The sequence below is a fragment of the Conger conger genome, chromosome 5 (genome assembly GCF_963514075.1).
Source record: "Conger conger chromosome 5, fConCon1.1, whole genome shotgun sequence".
Taxonomy (NCBI): domain Eukaryota; kingdom Metazoa; phylum Chordata; class Actinopteri; order Anguilliformes; family Congridae; genus Conger; species Conger conger.
The window spans coordinates 64,040,741-64,058,240 of record NC_083764.1 but is presented as its reverse complement, the minus strand read 5'-3'; the positions used below and the strand labels follow the sequence as shown (position 1 = coordinate 64,058,240).

The 17,500-nt window shown below is 47.3% G+C and overlaps 1 protein-coding gene across 1 annotated transcript in view; it reads right to left on the bottom strand.

Moving 5' to 3' along the window:
- The window catches only part of zgc:110158 (uncharacterized protein LOC553590 homolog), a 61,789-nt gene extending 46,666 nt beyond the window's left edge, over nt 1-15,123 (bottom strand). Inside the window, exon 1 of the mRNA XM_061241423.1 lies at nt 14,975-15,123. Within this exon, the coding sequence (XP_061097407.1) occupies nt 14,975-15,030 (56 nt within the window). The 5' untranslated portion in view covers nt 15,031-15,123. The remainder of the gene's footprint in view (nt 1-14,974) is intronic.
- Nucleotides 15,124-17,500: the final 2,377 nt, after the last annotated feature.

Genomic DNA, 17,500 nt, shown 5'->3' with positions numbered 1-17,500 from the left:
CCAGATTTGTGAGGGTTCCAGGTTTTACTCAGGGCAGTTATCCAGCTAACTCAGTAATCCTGCTCTGTGTTTTACTCAGTGCAGTTATCCAGCTAACTCAGTCATCCTGCTCTGTGTGTTTTACTCAGTGCAGTTATCCAGCTAACTCAATAAACCTGCTCTGTGTGTTTTACTCAGTGCAGTTATCCAGCTAACGCAGTAATCCTGCTCTGTGTGCTTTACTCAGTGCAATTATCCAGCTAACTCAGTCATCCTGCTCTGTCTGTTTTACTCAGTGCAGTTACCCAGCTAACTCCGTAGGAACTAAGGAGTTCCACAAGTGCCAGCTGGCTGCTAAATGACCGAGTGCACACCCCTGTTTGACGGGCAAAAATGATGTCAACAGAACAGCTCATCTCTCCAGTGCCCCTAGCTGGCTATATTCCTCCCCTGGGTGCTTACTCAGATTTAGGGAGCCCCCTGATCCTAAACCAGTATTTCTCAACAGAAGGACCAACTTGGACCAAAATGTTTTGCCAAACCACCAAAAATGCCCTTAATTAGTTAAATCAGGTGTGTGAGTTCCTGGTTACAACAAAAAAAAACCTTCTGGCAAGTGGGTCCTGAGGACTGGAGTTGAGAAACACTGATCCAGATCCCAGAGATGCTTTGTGAATACTGGCGCCAGTCTCGAGCCAGTGCCACCTCACAGCCACACCCACCGGGTGACGGTGGGACAGACTGTTCCTCTCACACCGCCGCAGAGGGGCGCACAGCGGTCGCGAGGCGGCGGGGTGGTTTTGGGCCGAGTGCTCCGGCTCGTGTAAACACTCAGAATGATGAACGATGTACTCTGAGCGACTAAGACCCAGGACGGCCGCCACTCTAATCTGCGCCACAGACAGCCTCTGTGTCTGATTTCAGCTCCGCACGCTACCCGGCGTCGAACCCCGGCCGTCAGGTCAGCGCTGCTTAAATCACGGCTTTCAAAACCTGTCCCTGAAACAGGCCTGCGGGCACTGACTCGCTCACTCACTAACCGACTCACTGACTGACTCACTGACTGATCAACTCACTCACCAACCGACTAACTGACTCGCTCACTCACTAACCGACTCACTGACTGACTCACTGACTGATCAACTCACTCACCAACTGACTAACTGACTCGCTCACTCACTAACCGACTCACTGACTGACTCACTGACTGATCAACTCACTCACCAACCGACTAACTGGCAGATTTGCTCACTAACCGACTCACTGAATGATCGACTCTCTAATTCACTCATTTAGTGAGTCGGATTGGCTGGAAAATACCAGTCACAAACTCTTCAGTCCTTCAGTTCCTGCCTCTGGACTTGATGATGTCACCGCCCACTGGATCATTACCACACTCAGCGAATCACGAGAAGCCTGTCAGTCTTTGGTTCTGAAACTCCACCCACTCACTCTCCCCGCACACACAGGCCGGCTCGGCTCAAACACACACACACACACAGGCCTGCGACAGACACAGACACAGACACAAACACACACACACAGGCCTGCTCGGCTCAAACTCACACACACACACACACAGGCCTGCGACACACACACACACACACACACACACACACACACACACACACACACACACAGTAATCTCCTTCCCGTGACCAGACCGCCGCCCTCCTCACACACAGACTCTCGATGCAGCGCCGCAAGGCCGGGGGTTCGATCCCCAGTGTAGCCACAATAAGATCCGCACACCCGTTGGGCCCTCGAGCAAGGCCCTTAACCCTGCATTGCTCCAGGGGAGGATTGTCTCCTGCTTAGTCTAAACAACTGCACGTCGCTCTGGATAAGAGCGTCTGCCAAATGCCATTAATGTAGTGTAATGTAATGTTCGAGAGATCCTCCATCGGGTTCCAGAAAGCTCCATGCTGGCACAAGCTCTTCCCACAGAGCATAGTCAAATACGTCTTTATTTTTGATTCAAATACTTTTCTACCTGTTACTGAGCCCATCTGGTGTATTAGAACCTATGAAACGCTCTCAGAAAGTGTAGTTGTCTCGGGATGGTAGTTACTGCCCTGTGTACTGGACTTATATTCGAGGCCTTACAACCGATCGTATATCTGATTAGTACCTTATCGGGCGCGTTCGGTGTTTGTTGTATGACTTTGATATGTACCGTTTTGTAAGTCTGCTAAATAAAATGTAATGCAATGCAATGCAATGTAATAAAAGTGCAAACCCCACTTTCTGGACCTCTTGGGTTGACTCAATTGCACCAGGCAATCGAGTCCAAAATAATTACTGTTGCCATGCTGGAGAAACCACACTGCTTAGAGTGCAGGTACCGCAAACGACCAGAGGGGGCACTGTTGCACAACGCTGCAGGGAATTACCCACATACCATCCCTCCCGCCCTGGGTGGCACTACAGCCAATCATATGCTACCGTGCAGGGCTGCCGGCCAATCAGCAGTGGCACCTCGGGATCCTGTTCCCGCCCACACGTCTGACAGCAGTGAACACGCGTGTCACCACCACCACATGCACATGTATGTACGTCAATTACACCAGAATGCTCGTTTGGCTCGTTAGGCTCGTTACCCATCACCTCCTCCCCCTCTGGCAGGTGCCAATTAGCCGTTAAGCGCTCCAGCGCGAGTATTAGCCAATCAATCAGTCGAGCAAAAACGAGCTCCCGCTCCCTCGTTCTCTCCCGCTCTCTCTCGCTCCCTCGTTCTCTCCCGCTCTCTCCCGCTCCCTCGTTCTCTCCCGCTCTCTCCCGCTCCCTCGTTCTCTCCCGCTCTCTCCCGCTCTCTCTCGCTCTCTCCCGCTCCCTCGCTCTCTCCCGCTCTCTCTCGCTCCCTCGTTCTCTCTCGCTCCCTCGTTCTCTCTCGCTCCCTCGTTCTCTCTCGCTCCCTCGTTCTCTCTCGCTCCCTCGTTCTCTCCCGCTCCCTCGCTCTCTCTCGCTCCCTCGTTCTCTCCCGCTCTCTCTCGCTCCCTCGTTCTCTCCCGCTCTCTCGCTCTCTCTCGCTCCCTCGTTCTCTCCCGCTCTCTCTCGCTCCCTCGTTCTCTCCCGCTCTCTCGCTCCCTCGCTCTCTCTCGCTCCCTCGCTCTCTCTCGCTCCCTCGCGCTCCCTCGTTCCCTCGTTCTCTCGCGCTCCCTCGTTCTCTCCCGCTCCCTCGTTCTCTCCCGCTCTCTCGTTCTCTCCCGCTCCCTCGTTCTCTCCCGCTCCCTCGTTCTCTCTCGCTCCCTCGTTCTCTCCCGCTCCCTCGTTCTCTCCCGCTCCCTCGTTCTCTCCCGCTCCCTCGTTCTCAAAGGCAGCGCGCGATCGTCGTGTCACTGATCTGACCGATTAGCATGGCGGGTGTGCTGGACAGATCCACCGCAAACGATGACGCGTGTACCCATGACGACAGATCACTGCAAACAGCTGATCTCTGATTTAGCACGGATTGGCTAACAGCTACTTATATGGGAGGGGGGAGATTAACAGAAGTAAGATGAGATGGGGGGGGGAGTTGGGCTGCCTGGAACTGACTTTGGGGAACCTTGGTGTCAATCACCCCTCCCCCCCCCGCCTCCAAATCTATCACAAGTAAATATAAATATACCATCAACGTGCAGCCAACTGCCCCGCACCCCACACCCCCCCCCAAAGCCACAAAGGGATGTGTCAGCGTACGTCTGGAACAGAACGAGCTCGTCTCAAAGCCCTGACCCTGCCATGACCCCTGTGTGCCAACTCCGACCTGTCAATCAACCTGTGAGAGACAGAGGGAGTGAGAGACAGAGGGGGAAACGGGGAGGGAGAGAGAGAGGAGAGGGACAGAGAGAGAGAGGAGAGGGAGAGAGAGAGAGGAGAGGGACAGAGAGAGAGAGAGAAAGAGAGGGAGGAGAGGGACAGAGAGAGAGGAGAGGGACAGAGAGGGAGGAGAGGGACAGAGAGAGAGGAGAGGGACAGAGAGAGAGAGAGAGAGAGAGAGGAGAGGGACAGAGAGAGAGGAGAGGGACAGAGAAAGAGAGAGAGAGGGAGAGGGAGAGAGAGAGAGAAGAGGGACAGAGAGAGAGAGAGAGAGGAGAGGGACAGAGAGAGAGAGAGGAGAGGGACAGAGAGAGAGAGAGGAGAGGGACAGAGAGAGAGAGAAAGGAGAGGGACAGAGAGAGAGAGAAAGGAGAGGGACAGAGAGAGAGAGAGAAGAGAGGGACAGAGAGAGAGAAAGAGAGAGAGAGAAAGAGAGAGAGAGAGAGAGAGAGAGAGAGAGAGAGAGAGAGAGAAAACATACAGAACAGGACGGAAACCCAGACACAGAAACTGAGAATCTAATCAGATCTGTATTTCTGTGCACAGAGCAGCTCTTTACAAACAGGTCATCACACAGAGCTTCACAGCAGGGCATCTCTCCAGCCAGGAGAAAAGTGGGAAACGGTCCCGATAAGGCAACGGTGGGAGGGGGGGAAACTAACAAGGGGGTGTAACCATGGTTCTGAACTGAACAGAACATACTGGTACTGAACTGAACAGGACATATTGGTACTGAACTGCATGGGATGTTCAGTTCAGTGCACACTGTGACCCAAAGAGTCACACTCTTGCTTTAACACAAGTGCAGAACTTTTTGCTGTTGAACTTCAGTGTTGATTTTTACTTTGTTTGATTTTTTTTTGTTGTTGCTGGATTTAGTGGATCTGTGATCACTGGTGGTCACTAAAGTACCAGAGTTAGGTTACATGTTACTTGGCTGACACATTTATCCAAAGAGACGTACAGTTGATTAGACTAAGCAGGAGACAATTCCCCCTGGAGCAACGTGGGCTTTATGGCCTTGCCCAAGGGCTGTGTGGATCTTATTGTGGCTACACCTCACCTCACAGTCATGCACCTTAACCACTACACTACAGACTGCTGAACGAGCTCCATTCGAAACAAAGCTATTAGGTACTCAGATCACATCGGCTGCTTATTCTTCTGGGAAGATAATCCAGCAGATAAAACCCCCCCCCCCCCCAACATCATTCTTGGTTTGCAGTGTGTTAGCCAAAATTGAACAGTGAGAAGTTGGGGAATTGTACAGAAATTACGATATAGGCTACACTTTTTTGTCTGCTAAATAAAATGTAATGTAATGCAAAAGTGCAAAGTGCAAAACTTTCTGAATTAACTGCCCCTGTCTCAGCCCGGGCACTTCATAATATTTAGCCTCCATTTAGCCTCGATCTTAACACAAATTACTTACACCCGCGAGAGAAACTGCACTGTAGTCAGGCAGCAGTTTACAAGGAAACATAGTGCATTCATTAGTAGCTTTTATTGAATTTAATTTAATTTCGCCATAAACAGGTTTGTTAGTGTGCAACTTTTCAGAGCTAATTATTCCCCATTTGCTCTGAAAACACTGATTAAAGTCATTGTAAGAAGAAAACCACAAATCTCCATGAGAAATTTCCACAATATTTTGTTTAGTTATTCCTGTCCAATGCATCAACATGCGACATAAGATTAAATGAAAAATTTTATCGTGTCAAAACAGATAAACAAATGGATGAAAAAATTATAACAACAGGGATTTCAAAGTCCAAAGACATGCAGGTTAGGCTGATTGGAGAGTCTAAATTGCCCGTAGGTATGAGTGTGTGAGTGAATGGTGTGTGTGCCCTGCGATGGACTGGCGACCTGTCCAGGGTGTATTCCTGCCTTTCGCCCAATGTATGCTGGGATAGGCTCCAGCCCCCCTGCGACCCTGTTCAGGATAAGCGGGTTCAGATAATGGATGGATGGATGGATGGATTTCAAAGTGACCTTTCTCACTGTGGTCATCAGACAGAGGCACTCATAACAGGAAGTTCTGCCGCTGTCAACAAAGAGGAAGAGGTCCCCGCCAGGCCAGTATCTGACGCCCAGATCTGTGTGCAAACAACGGCTCCGGCCAAGAGCCACAATGGCCGCTCCCTTTGACCGGTCAGGGCGCGAGGTCGCAGATATTACGCAATCAGAATGTTACACCAGCATTAGAACGTTCAGATTAGAACGATCAAGACTTGGAATTCCTTTGCTTGCTTTCAACAGCCAGTAGTAGTGATTGTGACATCAGAATTAGAATGTTCAGGTAAGTTCCAGAACGCTGACTTTGAATGAAAGTCTTCTCTTCAAATGGTTAAAGAGGCCATAGTTATGCACAACTGGAGGATGGGGCACTGGTCTCTTGACCAAAAGTACAATAAAAATCAAATTTTACCCATGTCAAGCAACTTCCAGGACCCTTAAAACACCCTCATTCTGGGACCTCTGGTACAGCCAGTGAGGCTCCACCAACGAGCCGATGACGATTATGATGTCACAATTGGCTGGTCAGTTCTGCAGACCGTTTCTCACAGATTCCACATGCGGATTTGCCAAATATTCAGCTCCAATATTCCTCCTGCCCTCTCTGCGTCACAACACAGAGGTCCCGGATGGCAACAGCACCACGCCGTGCCTCTCAGTCCCGACCATCCACTGCTGAGGAACAGTACCTGGTCACAACAGTGCACAGTATCTGGTGGTTCTGCAGAATCTGTGATTTCACACTTTATTGTACACTTCGGCCAGCACAAGCCAAGGAGTTCCATCACAAAAAAATATTATTTATTCATTTTTATAAACCACCCTGTAGCAGAGCACCATGTCTGAACGACCCTGTAGCAGAGTACAATGACTGAACCACCCTGTCGATTTGGGCAGGCAGAGACGCCGCTGAAGGTCTTGGTGTCCAATAGCAACTTCCTCTTCACGTCACGTCTTCACGGAAAACTACATCACAAGGGGAAGTAACTCTTGGCGTATGCTGAAGAACCTCCAGTAATCTCTGGAAATCTGCCCAATACACAAACCTGCCACACAAGGGTGCTCCCTTACCACAGCGAAACCTCAGACCTACTGTGCTACTGTAATCCCCATCCTCACAGAACATCATCTCTCCAGTCTCCCCACCAACATATTACAGTCAGCCCGTTATACACAGCCTAATCTAGGGCACAGGGGTCAGACTCCAGTCCTGGAGGGGCGGAGAGCAGAGCTTCAATGCGTTCCAGCACCAGCGAATCACTGATTGGCCACACAGCTTGTTTTCTCAAGGCCTTAATTGGCTGCTGATGGACAGGACACACAGCTCCAGACACTGCGGGTCCAGGACCCGAGTCAGACGCCCGTGATTTATCACACGCGCCGTATGGAGACGGGTTCTATAAGAGATAAACCCAAAGTTCCTGAAGTTTGAAGTTTGCAGGGATGCAAATAAGAGCAAGGCAAGGGAACACACACAAAGGCACGGTATGATGCTAGAGAATGGGGGGGGGGGGAAGGTGGGGATGCAGCTGTATCTGAGAGCGTGACAGAGAGAGAGAGAGAGACACAGCCCACGGCGTACCGCACACCCAGGGGGTCCCCCATCCGCTGCCTGTCAGCCCCGCTCTCTTCTCTCGCCCCTTGAAGGAGCCCCAAAACCAGGCTCGCTCAGGGGAGTGCCTGGGGGGACACCCACACCCACCCCAAACCCAGAACACCCCCCACCGCCACCTCCACCGCAAACCCAGAACACTCCACCCCTTCCTGCTGCCAGGCGGAGGTCCGGGGAACAGAAATGTGATGTTGGGTTTTGATTGACAGCGCAAGAGGCAAAGGGGGCAGAGACAAATGTAGGTCTTAAGACATTGCCAGAGAAATACACAGGGAGGCCTTCAGGTTTCTTGGACTATGCTTGTGTGCTTGTGTGTGTGTGTGTGTGTGTGTGTGTCAGAGAGACTAACTGTCATACCTGTGATATGAGTGTTCAGAGAATTGTGTGTGCGCACATGTGAACAAGCGGACTGAACGCTGACTGAACACACGGGGTACAACTTCCATCCTACATCTTTGTCCCCATAGCTGTGGAGACTCGGTTCAGACCCAAGAAACCAGGAGAGGGGTGTTAACCGCGTAATCAGCTGCTTTAGCTGCCGGTTGATTAATTAACCCTGTGAAGAGGAGGTTTTTTTTTCTGTAATCTTTCCTTCAAAGTTCCAAGTGGGTGTTCTAGAACTCAGTCGCTTTCAGTCACCCGTGGTGAATGTGACATCAGCATTAGGAATATTCTTAAACTGGGCATTCTATCACATGTTTGTGACCTCACAAGGGCTGAGTATGAACAGGACACCGCAGAGCCCAGTGGCAGTGTTGGACCGGGGTTCCACACCCAGGTCGATGGGAACCACACTGACCGTATGGCTACTCAGGTACACCTCTGGCCAGTCCAAAAATGTCCGTTCAGAGCCAGAAGACAAGGTCTGGAAGCCGACTGCCAGTAGCAAAAGGAAAACAAGCAAGCCATAACAGTCAAGTGTGTTACATCATTGGCATTTGGCAGACGCTCTTATCCAGAGCGACGTACAGTTGATTAGACTAAGCAGGATACAATCCTCCCCCGGAGCAATGCAGGGTTAAGGGCTTTGAGCCCAACGGCTGTGCGGATCTTATCATGCCTACACCGGGGATCGAACCACCGACCTTGTGGGTCCCTTTCATGTACCTTAACCACTGTGGTCCAGGCCGCGTTGTGACGTACGATGCAGAACAGCACGACACAGTGTGTACGCATCCTGCTAGGTAAGGCCCCCTCACATTCGAGATACAGATGATTTCTGGCAAAAAGCCCCATCTAGATTTGACACTCTATTATCATAGACACAGATCCTTCCATTATTGCAGCCTCCAGCCGCAATGTTGAGTAACAATGCGGATAATGGGAATAATACTCCCATTCTCATTCTTATAAAATGTTCCTTTCCAATAACATTTGATTCTCTTTTCCGCTCAATGATATAAAATAGAGAACAGATTTGTTTTATGCAATTAAACTCTAAATGAAAACTAGAGGTGGGGAGGGGGGTTATTTGGCTAGAACGCATCACTCTGAGAAAACACCAGTCCTTCCCTTCGAACCTCCAATGTCTGTCCAGCAAGGTGAGCTCCTCATAGGCTGGGGTTCAAAACCGCATACCTAGCATGCTACTATATTTTCAATGAAAATCTGCCTGAAAATTTAGCACGGGTAGCGTGCGGTTTTAGCCCCTTTAATAAGGGGTGAGGTCACAAACACGCGATTAGAATGTTCAGTATAAGAACATTCTAATGCTGATGTCACAATCACTACTGGGAACAGAGCAACAGAGTTGTAGAATACTTAGAATTTTTTTTATGAAAATACTTTTTAAACTACTTTTCAAAGGGTTAAAAAAAAAAGAAACAGGAGCAAAGCACCATGGTCTTGCAAACTGGCAGGTGCCGAATTATCCCATCTCTGCCTCAATAATTCAGCAGGAGCAGGAGGGAGCGGGGCTTAGCGGTGACGCCGGGGACGGCCGACCGTGAAGCAAAGCGCCGGAGGATGACCAGCAATTCCGCCGCCGTGGATTTGACCCTCCCCAAATTTCTAGGCCCCCCTTCGTGCAGAGGAGCCCAATCGCTCCTCCAGAGAAAGAGATAAACAGTTCACCAGTCAGACTCACACAGACGTGAGTCAGAGGAAGACCCTTCATGCAGAGCTCAGGGGGATGAACTTGCAGGTGCTCGGTTGGCCAGGTACAATGTAGCTGTCACTCAGGCAGAGAACCCTGGCGCTATCTGTGGTCTACACTGTCCGAGGCCAAAAACCTTCACATCGCTGCATTCACGATTTGGTCAAGAATCTAGACAGCAGAAACGCAAAACCAGAAATACCCTACTCAGAATTCACCTGTACCTTTAACATGGGGGGGGGGGCATCGCAGCTTCATTATTTAAGCTTTCTCTTTCAGCGTCTCCCAAAAAAAAAAAAAAATCCCTCTTGCATAATATCCCAGCCATACAAAGTCTCTTTTGTTTGACTCGAGTTGAAGTCATGGTAAAAAAAAAAAATATTAATAAAAAAAAAAACCTTAATCTATTTATCAAAGATAGGATTCAACATTTTCACAGGCTTGCCAGTCAGAATAACCCCCTACAAACAGAGCTGGGGAGGGAGGAGGGGTGAGGGGGGGGGAGGCGGTGTGTTATCAAAACCAAAAAAGAAAAGAATGAGCGGAGGGTTGAGTTTCCCTGCGGTGTCGGATTCTTTGAGTCGGGCCGTGATCCGTCTCTGCTTTTCCTAATTTCCCCCGTTACCTTGGCCACGCGACCCCTCTTCCCCGTTACCGTGGCCACGCGACCCCTCTTCCCCGTTACCGTGGCCACGCGACCCCTCTTCCCCGTTACCGTGGCCACGCAACCCCTCTTCCCCGTTACCGTGGCCACGCGACCGCTCTTCCCCGTTACCGTGGCCACGCGACCGCTCTTCCCCGTTACCGTGGCCACGCGACCCCTCTTCCCCGTTACCGTGGCCACGCGACCCCTCCTCCCCGTTACCGTGGCCACGCGACCGCTCTTCCCCGTTACCGTGGCCACAGGGAGGACGTCAAACACAACAACAAAGTATTTCAGAAACAGTTTCTTTTTCTGTTTTTTTTTTTTATAAAACATGGAGAGAGAAGTGTGAAGGCGTCGAATTAACAGCCTTTTAAAGAGACCACATTATCTTCAGCTCACACCTGCAGGTTTGACCTCAGTCATCTCAAACAAACAGACAGACAGACAGACACACAGTCACTCAATACACACACATAAACAAACACAAACATACACACAAACAGACACACACACACCACGCAAGCACATACACAGAGAGACAGAGACACAGACACACACACACACACACACACACACACACACAATCACTCAATACAGACACACATCCCATGCAAGCACACAGAGGCAGACACACACACTCAATACAACAGACAGACACACACACACACACACCCAATGCAAACACATACACAGACAGAGAGAGAGAGACACACACAGTCAATCAATACACAAACCCCACACAAGCACAGAGACACACAGACACACACACCACACACACACACCTCACATGGACACACACCTCTGTACAGATTTGCAGTGCACCGTATGTAATTTATATATATATATATATATCCAATGTCTGTGTTACCAATCAGGTCCTAATTACTGAACCAGAGACACTGATTGGACGGGAACTTCAATCACCTGATTATGCCCAGTGAAAGCTGCCGATTCGCAGACATTCTCAAACGCCCACCACCAAGGATTCAGAACGAGAAAGTCACCCCTTTCACGTCAGCGAAGCAGCACCGTGAGAAGAGTAACCAGGACGACAGCGGACGCAGCGCTTTGATTGGCCCTCCCGCACGGTTCAGTTCTGTCTGGTCTTCAACTCAAAACTTGCTGAACGGACAGATACGACTTCAGACGAGAACATCTGCACCCCTTCTAGAACTATCTTCTTCTGTGTTCTTAAACATTTGGCGACACTGCAGAGTCAACAAGAGTCCCGTGAGTTATGCGGAGAAAAAAAGTCAAATCTGGGGACCCATCACACACCAGAAATGATTCCCCCATTTGGACCAATCATATGTTCTGCTGCGGGGAGCTAACCCCAAAATGGGAGAAGCCATCCAATCACAGAGCACAAATGTCCCCCTCCCCCCCCTATCCTCTGTTGCGGGAGAGCAAAGTCTTTTCATAGGTGAGCACTGGTTTGGTTGGTGACTGACAGCCCCGCCCAATACAGAGCTCGTGAAGCAGCGCTTTCCCGTTGCCAAGGAGACCACAGAGCGTCAGAGGCCGGCGGTGCTAGCATTAGCCAGAACGCTCATAGGAATTAATGGTAGCAACAGTTAGCAAATGTGAATGGCTGTGCTATGGGTTATGGGTAATTGTCCTACAAAGGAGTGCTTAGCCTTTGCTGGCTGAAAATCATAAAAGTCAATTGGGAACTTCATTACGGGTGCTACTTAAACCCTGATAATAATTATGAATTTTCTGCCTTAATGTATGGTGTATAATGAGCCAGTTTTGGGACCACTTTTGCCACTGAAACATTTTACAACATAAGCATACAGCATCCCGTTTCCTCTGGACCTGAGCCACACACTGCAAGAATTGTCATGAAGTGCTCCGCCAGCGCTACTGAATGGTGTTCGTCGATGGCCTCTGCTATGCTCCTGCTGATGCATCACGAATAAAACAAGTGTCTCTGGCGTAGGTAACCGAAAACTTCTGGAAGCGGGACGTGCAGCTCTACGCTACAACAGAGGCTGCCAGCCCTGGCCACAGTTTGCACTTAAGTGGGGTCTGCGTCCGAAAACAGCCTGGAATTTAATGGTATGCTAGTATGCGGTTGGTTTCAAAATCAGCAACCAATTTAGATTGGAGGTGACCAGGTCAGGTGAGTTTATTGATCGAACGTGAATCGCGAGGAAACCAAGCAGACCCTGCGGTTCTCCGAGACCAGCTTGTGGCAATGTATATGGAATTACTTAAAAAATCAAAAGTGATAGCATCAACATTTGTGTCAATGTCAGTACCCCTGAGATAGCAATGTATTCACTACAAAAACATACGGATGTCAACATCAGTTTCTGCCATTGAGAATATGAACACGATTGCCAAAGATTATCAACTTTTGTCATCATTCTGTTCAGGACACTCCGATTTTATTCAAAATGACATACTTGTTATTTTTGAATAATTTCTAGCACAGGTGAAATCTCCTTGAGGAACCCTGAGCCTAACATTCACGCAAGCTGTGTATCTTACATTGAGTGTAATTCACATACGGTTTAATCAGTCACCTAATCCCTGAAATGTACCATTGGACTTTTACGCATTTCGTGTGTTCTCTTGGGCATCAAAAATTGATTTCTGGGATTCTATCCCAGAAGACCGTTAAAATTCGCACGTTTCAGTTGTTGTACCACAAAAAGTCATTCATACGCTAATGTCGTTAGAACACAACTCCTCCGTGCTGGAAGTACGTTTGAAAGAACTCAACAACTCGGCTTGCACTAATGACCAGTTTCAAAGCTCACTGCAAAATCCCATTTCTCCATCAAAACAGCAAAACGGGCTTTGTTTTCAAACTAACTCGCATTAAATGAATCATCACATTATGATTCGCTGAGAATCCAAAACAAACAATACCGTTTGCATCCAAATGACGATTAAGCTTCGACACAATATCGTTTATATATATACATTGCTATATATATATGGGAACGTGCTGTAGCTCACGTTGGCTACATTCATGTAGCCTGCCCATTCATGTTTCCACCCGATTGTGGATTTTTAAACGGGTTTTGAATAACAAACTGGATGGGCGACTAGCTCCCATTCTTTGTTTTCACACCAGTGCAGTTCAAATGTTAATTCAACAAGTAGGCCTAGATGTACTTTAACACGTTTCAGGAGAACAAAATTGAGTGCACGTCGTAAGCGTAGATACGTGGGACCCGTGGTAAACACCAGTGTGTTCCAGCTAACTTTGTTCGCTCATTGTCTCCAGTCCACCGCGGAGGCTAACGTTTGTTTACAACAAGTCGGGTGGGAGAATCGCGTCGGTTTAAATATTAAAAACCAAACAAACAAAAAACGAAATGGACCCCAATCAACTTCAGTTGCAAAGCAGTTCGCACGCCAGTTCAGTACAACCAAAGTTCTGTGAACACGAGAAACAATGTCGATGTGGTTATTGAGGTTAGCCATCAAGCTGTCCGTTTTATTTGCGTAGCTGCTCCATGGCTAGCTGGTGTAGCCCATTAGCTAGTTAGCTGGCTAACCAACAGCCATTTCCGAATGCTAACAAAAATGTTTCATTGCGCTATGTTACGAGTGAATACCTGTTCTATATTTTTACCACTTTGTAATTACTAACAACTAAATGGCACCTAGCTATAGCTACATAGCTACAGGCATTTAAATGTATCCGTATAACGTTTACCCACGCTGTGTTCAACCCTAACAATAGACCTACACTAGAGAGAACTCGCCGAGAATATGCTACAAATTATTGAAAATGATAATATACTGTTGTAAACAGTACATCGTAGGCTATGTATATTACACTTGGGGGTGTGTGTGTGCAATTCCGCAAGAATAAACAAAACTGGCATTTTATGGGCAAAAAAGTGAAAATGCATCATATGCTCTTTTTGCAGACCTAAAAGTTTGCATAATTCACAAATCGTGTCAACAATAAAATGTTTATTGCACAATACAATACAATACACAATAATCTAATCTAAAAGACTTCGATTTTGTAGACTAAACAATCCTGTCCGCCACTAGTTAGTAAGCTGGCCACGGACAACCCAAACAAAACGACCGTGCTGACAAATACCGAGGATAAGTAGCGAATATAAATGTGAAAAATTAGAAAACAACAGCGATAATAGCGGTGCAAACAACCACCGGTGCTCCCAATCCGACATCATCCAACTTCATACTTTCAAGGCATCGACGCCAAAGCAACTCAGCGGCGGTCCGTTTATCGAGCTCAATTTCAAACGGGCAGCGCCAAAAAAAAAAAACCCGTAGTGCAAAGGGGGTAAGATTCGCCTCATCCCGAACACGAAATTCATTGTTTCCAACTCCCTGTAAACTTTTTTTGTGCAATCGCCCGCACGCACCACATAACTTTTTCAATGCATCTCCAGCTAGGCAGCTAATTGCTGGATGCAAGTAGTCATACCACAAGCTTTCTTGCTAACCCCACACTCAGGATTACAACGCAGTTCCAATAGCATTCAATATATATAGTTTTGTTTCCCCATCAGTAGAACATACAATTGGATACAACCATTGTTTGTAACCAATATGTTGCCAAATACCGAGCAACCCAAAAGTCTAACAAGAAAGTGCATTTGCCAACTAACCAACCCGGCACAGCACGGGAAAAAGACCAAAAAAAAGAAAAATAATTGCACGTAAGAAAAGCAAACACGTAGCAAGCCAGCTACATTACGTGAATAATAGCCTCCCAGCTGGCTCGCTGTAGCTTCGTAAAGTGTTTGGTGCGAGCGGCGTGAGCCCAGGAAGCTTAACTAGCTAGTTCTCTTGTAAGTAACAGTGCACAATTTTCACTTACTTTTCTCTCGCTTGGCTATCGGAAGGGACGACAGCTCCTTTCCCCTTGGCGTACATTGTGGATTCTGTTTTAAGACTTTTTACCCCACTCAACACCTGTCAAAGAAAGCGGCCAGGATAACGTTCTATCTCCATAGCTACCCTTTACTGTTTTTCCTCCTATTTTTTTTCTCTCTCTTTTTTTTTTTTTTTTACATCTTCCACATTGGCCACAAATCAGGCACAGTTTCTATTGGGGGGACTTGAAACAGACCACTGGTGGATTTTTTTTTTTTTCAAACCCAGCTGTTCCAGGAATCTCCCCTCACCCCCTCCGTTGTGGAGACGGTGGGGGCTTCTTAAAGGAGAACGCACAACATTTCACGTCTTTTTTATTTTTTTTTGCCTTTTTTTTCGGATGCTGACTTGCAAAGAGATCGAGAGAGACGAAACCTTGAATGGCACTGTACGGGAGACAGGCGCGTTGGTGCTTAGCTTCATGTTTCCAGAGAAAGTTATGACAATGAGGATGTTTTTGTTAAGCATCTCCGTATTGATACATTCGAGTATAAGGCCACTTGATTAGTGTATATACAACACTATACAACTCTTTAAAAAATAGTCAAAAATGTTTGTTTTTTAAAACCTTGAAACAGCAAAATATCGAATAATAATAATAATGGAAAAAATGAAATATTTAAAATTTCAGCACTACTTGGAGCTGTTGGTAACTAATTTTAGTTTGCATTTCACGAGCGAAAGTGAGAAGCAATAATTCAGATACTATAATACATTATTGATTTTTTTTCCCTCCTGCATTACGAATGGCTTGGTTATGTTTCAGCTGCTTGTGAATTCTGATATGGTTCAAGGAACAGCTCAGCGTGAATCAAATTCAAATCCTCGGAGTCTGTAAATCTGGTTTGAAAGGCGTCGTTCAGTTTAATTGAGGTCTTCCCATTGTCAAAGTAACACGTGAAAAGGGAGATGTACATTAATTTTATAAGGGCCCCACCTCTGACCCCAGTGTTTCTAAATATAATGACAAAGTCATAATCGGCCATAATGTGACATATTAATGGTTTTAATTAAATTCTAAAAAACATGCATATACGTAGATGTGTCAGGACAATGAAAAGAGAGGAGCAACAAGACTGGTCCCAGGCACTAAATAGATTGTGTTTACGATGAGATTCTTACAGTTTGTAATCTCTTCAATGCCAGTAGAAGGAGAGTCTGAGTGATTTTTATCAGGTATAATACAGGAACTTGTTCGGAACTTAAGTCCTATGCATAAAACAAGATGGCAGAATCGAGAAAAAAAAAAAGGAATTCAATTTGACACACACGGAGACTGACCAAGGAAGGCAGCTCTTTACATAAATGCATGAATCCTTGGTGCGGTGTGGCTTGCTGGGATTTGTAGTGGAGTCAGATGCTACAATCATTCAAGGCCAAAATCTTCACGGTCCTTCAGTTGCTCCGTCATTACGATGAGTCATCCTCAATCCGCAAACCAGTCTATCCACACACAGACCACTCTTATCTGGCCCATTACCATCCCATAGGACCAGCACATATACCCCCCTCCCCCCCACATACACACAGCTGCACTCCGCACCAGGATGCAATGCATGCTGGGAAACCAAGCAATGGTACCAAGATTTTGGGGGTCTCCCATACACTCAAAAAAAAAAAAAAAAAAAAATTCCCAATAGGAACCCTGTGATTCCATAGAAGAACGCTATCTCGTTCAAGGGTTTCTTTGTGTGGGAGTTTTTTTTGTAACATTTCACACCTATGATAGAGGGTTCCATAAAGAACTGAAAAGGGTTCCGCTATGGAATAAAGCCAAGGAACCATTTGGGAACCCCTTTGCTCCTAAGAGCGTGCGATCAGCTCTCCCATAACGACGTGACGGCGGAAGAAGTTACGAGTCCTCGATGCCACGCACGAACGCCTCTCAGAGACTCTGAAAGCCCATATCCTCTTAATTATACGCCGTTAAACACAGACGCATATTAATCACACAACAAACGTAACATCTGTCCCCGTATTACAGGGATGAGCCTGTGAGGAGAGCGGATACTTAGCCCCATTTCAGGGTCAGGGGAACGGGGAGTTTTGACGGCGGAACTGAATTTAGTGTGCAGTGATAGTGCGCTCTAAACCTACAATTCAAAACTAAATCCAGATGCAGGAAGCTCGGGTGAAGAAATTAATTCTTACCGGATTTGTCCCGTTCACTGTGTGGTACCCTGCTTCCAATGGGTTCCCATTGGTGTGAATTCATGGCCTGAACCTTAATGATAGTTCGAGTTCAAGGTGAGTGCACAGAATATTCTTCATACTGAAGTTTGAAGGTCTGTTTCTGTTCTTTTTTTTCTGGTGTTAAGTGTTGGTGCTTACTTTTGAAAACATAGGGCCAGCTTCACAGACACAGAGTAAGTTTAATCCTGGACAAAAGTGAGTTTTGTTTGGAGAATCTCCGTTTAAAATAGAATTTAGTCCAGGACTGGGCTGAATGTGTCTGTGGAACTGGTCCGTA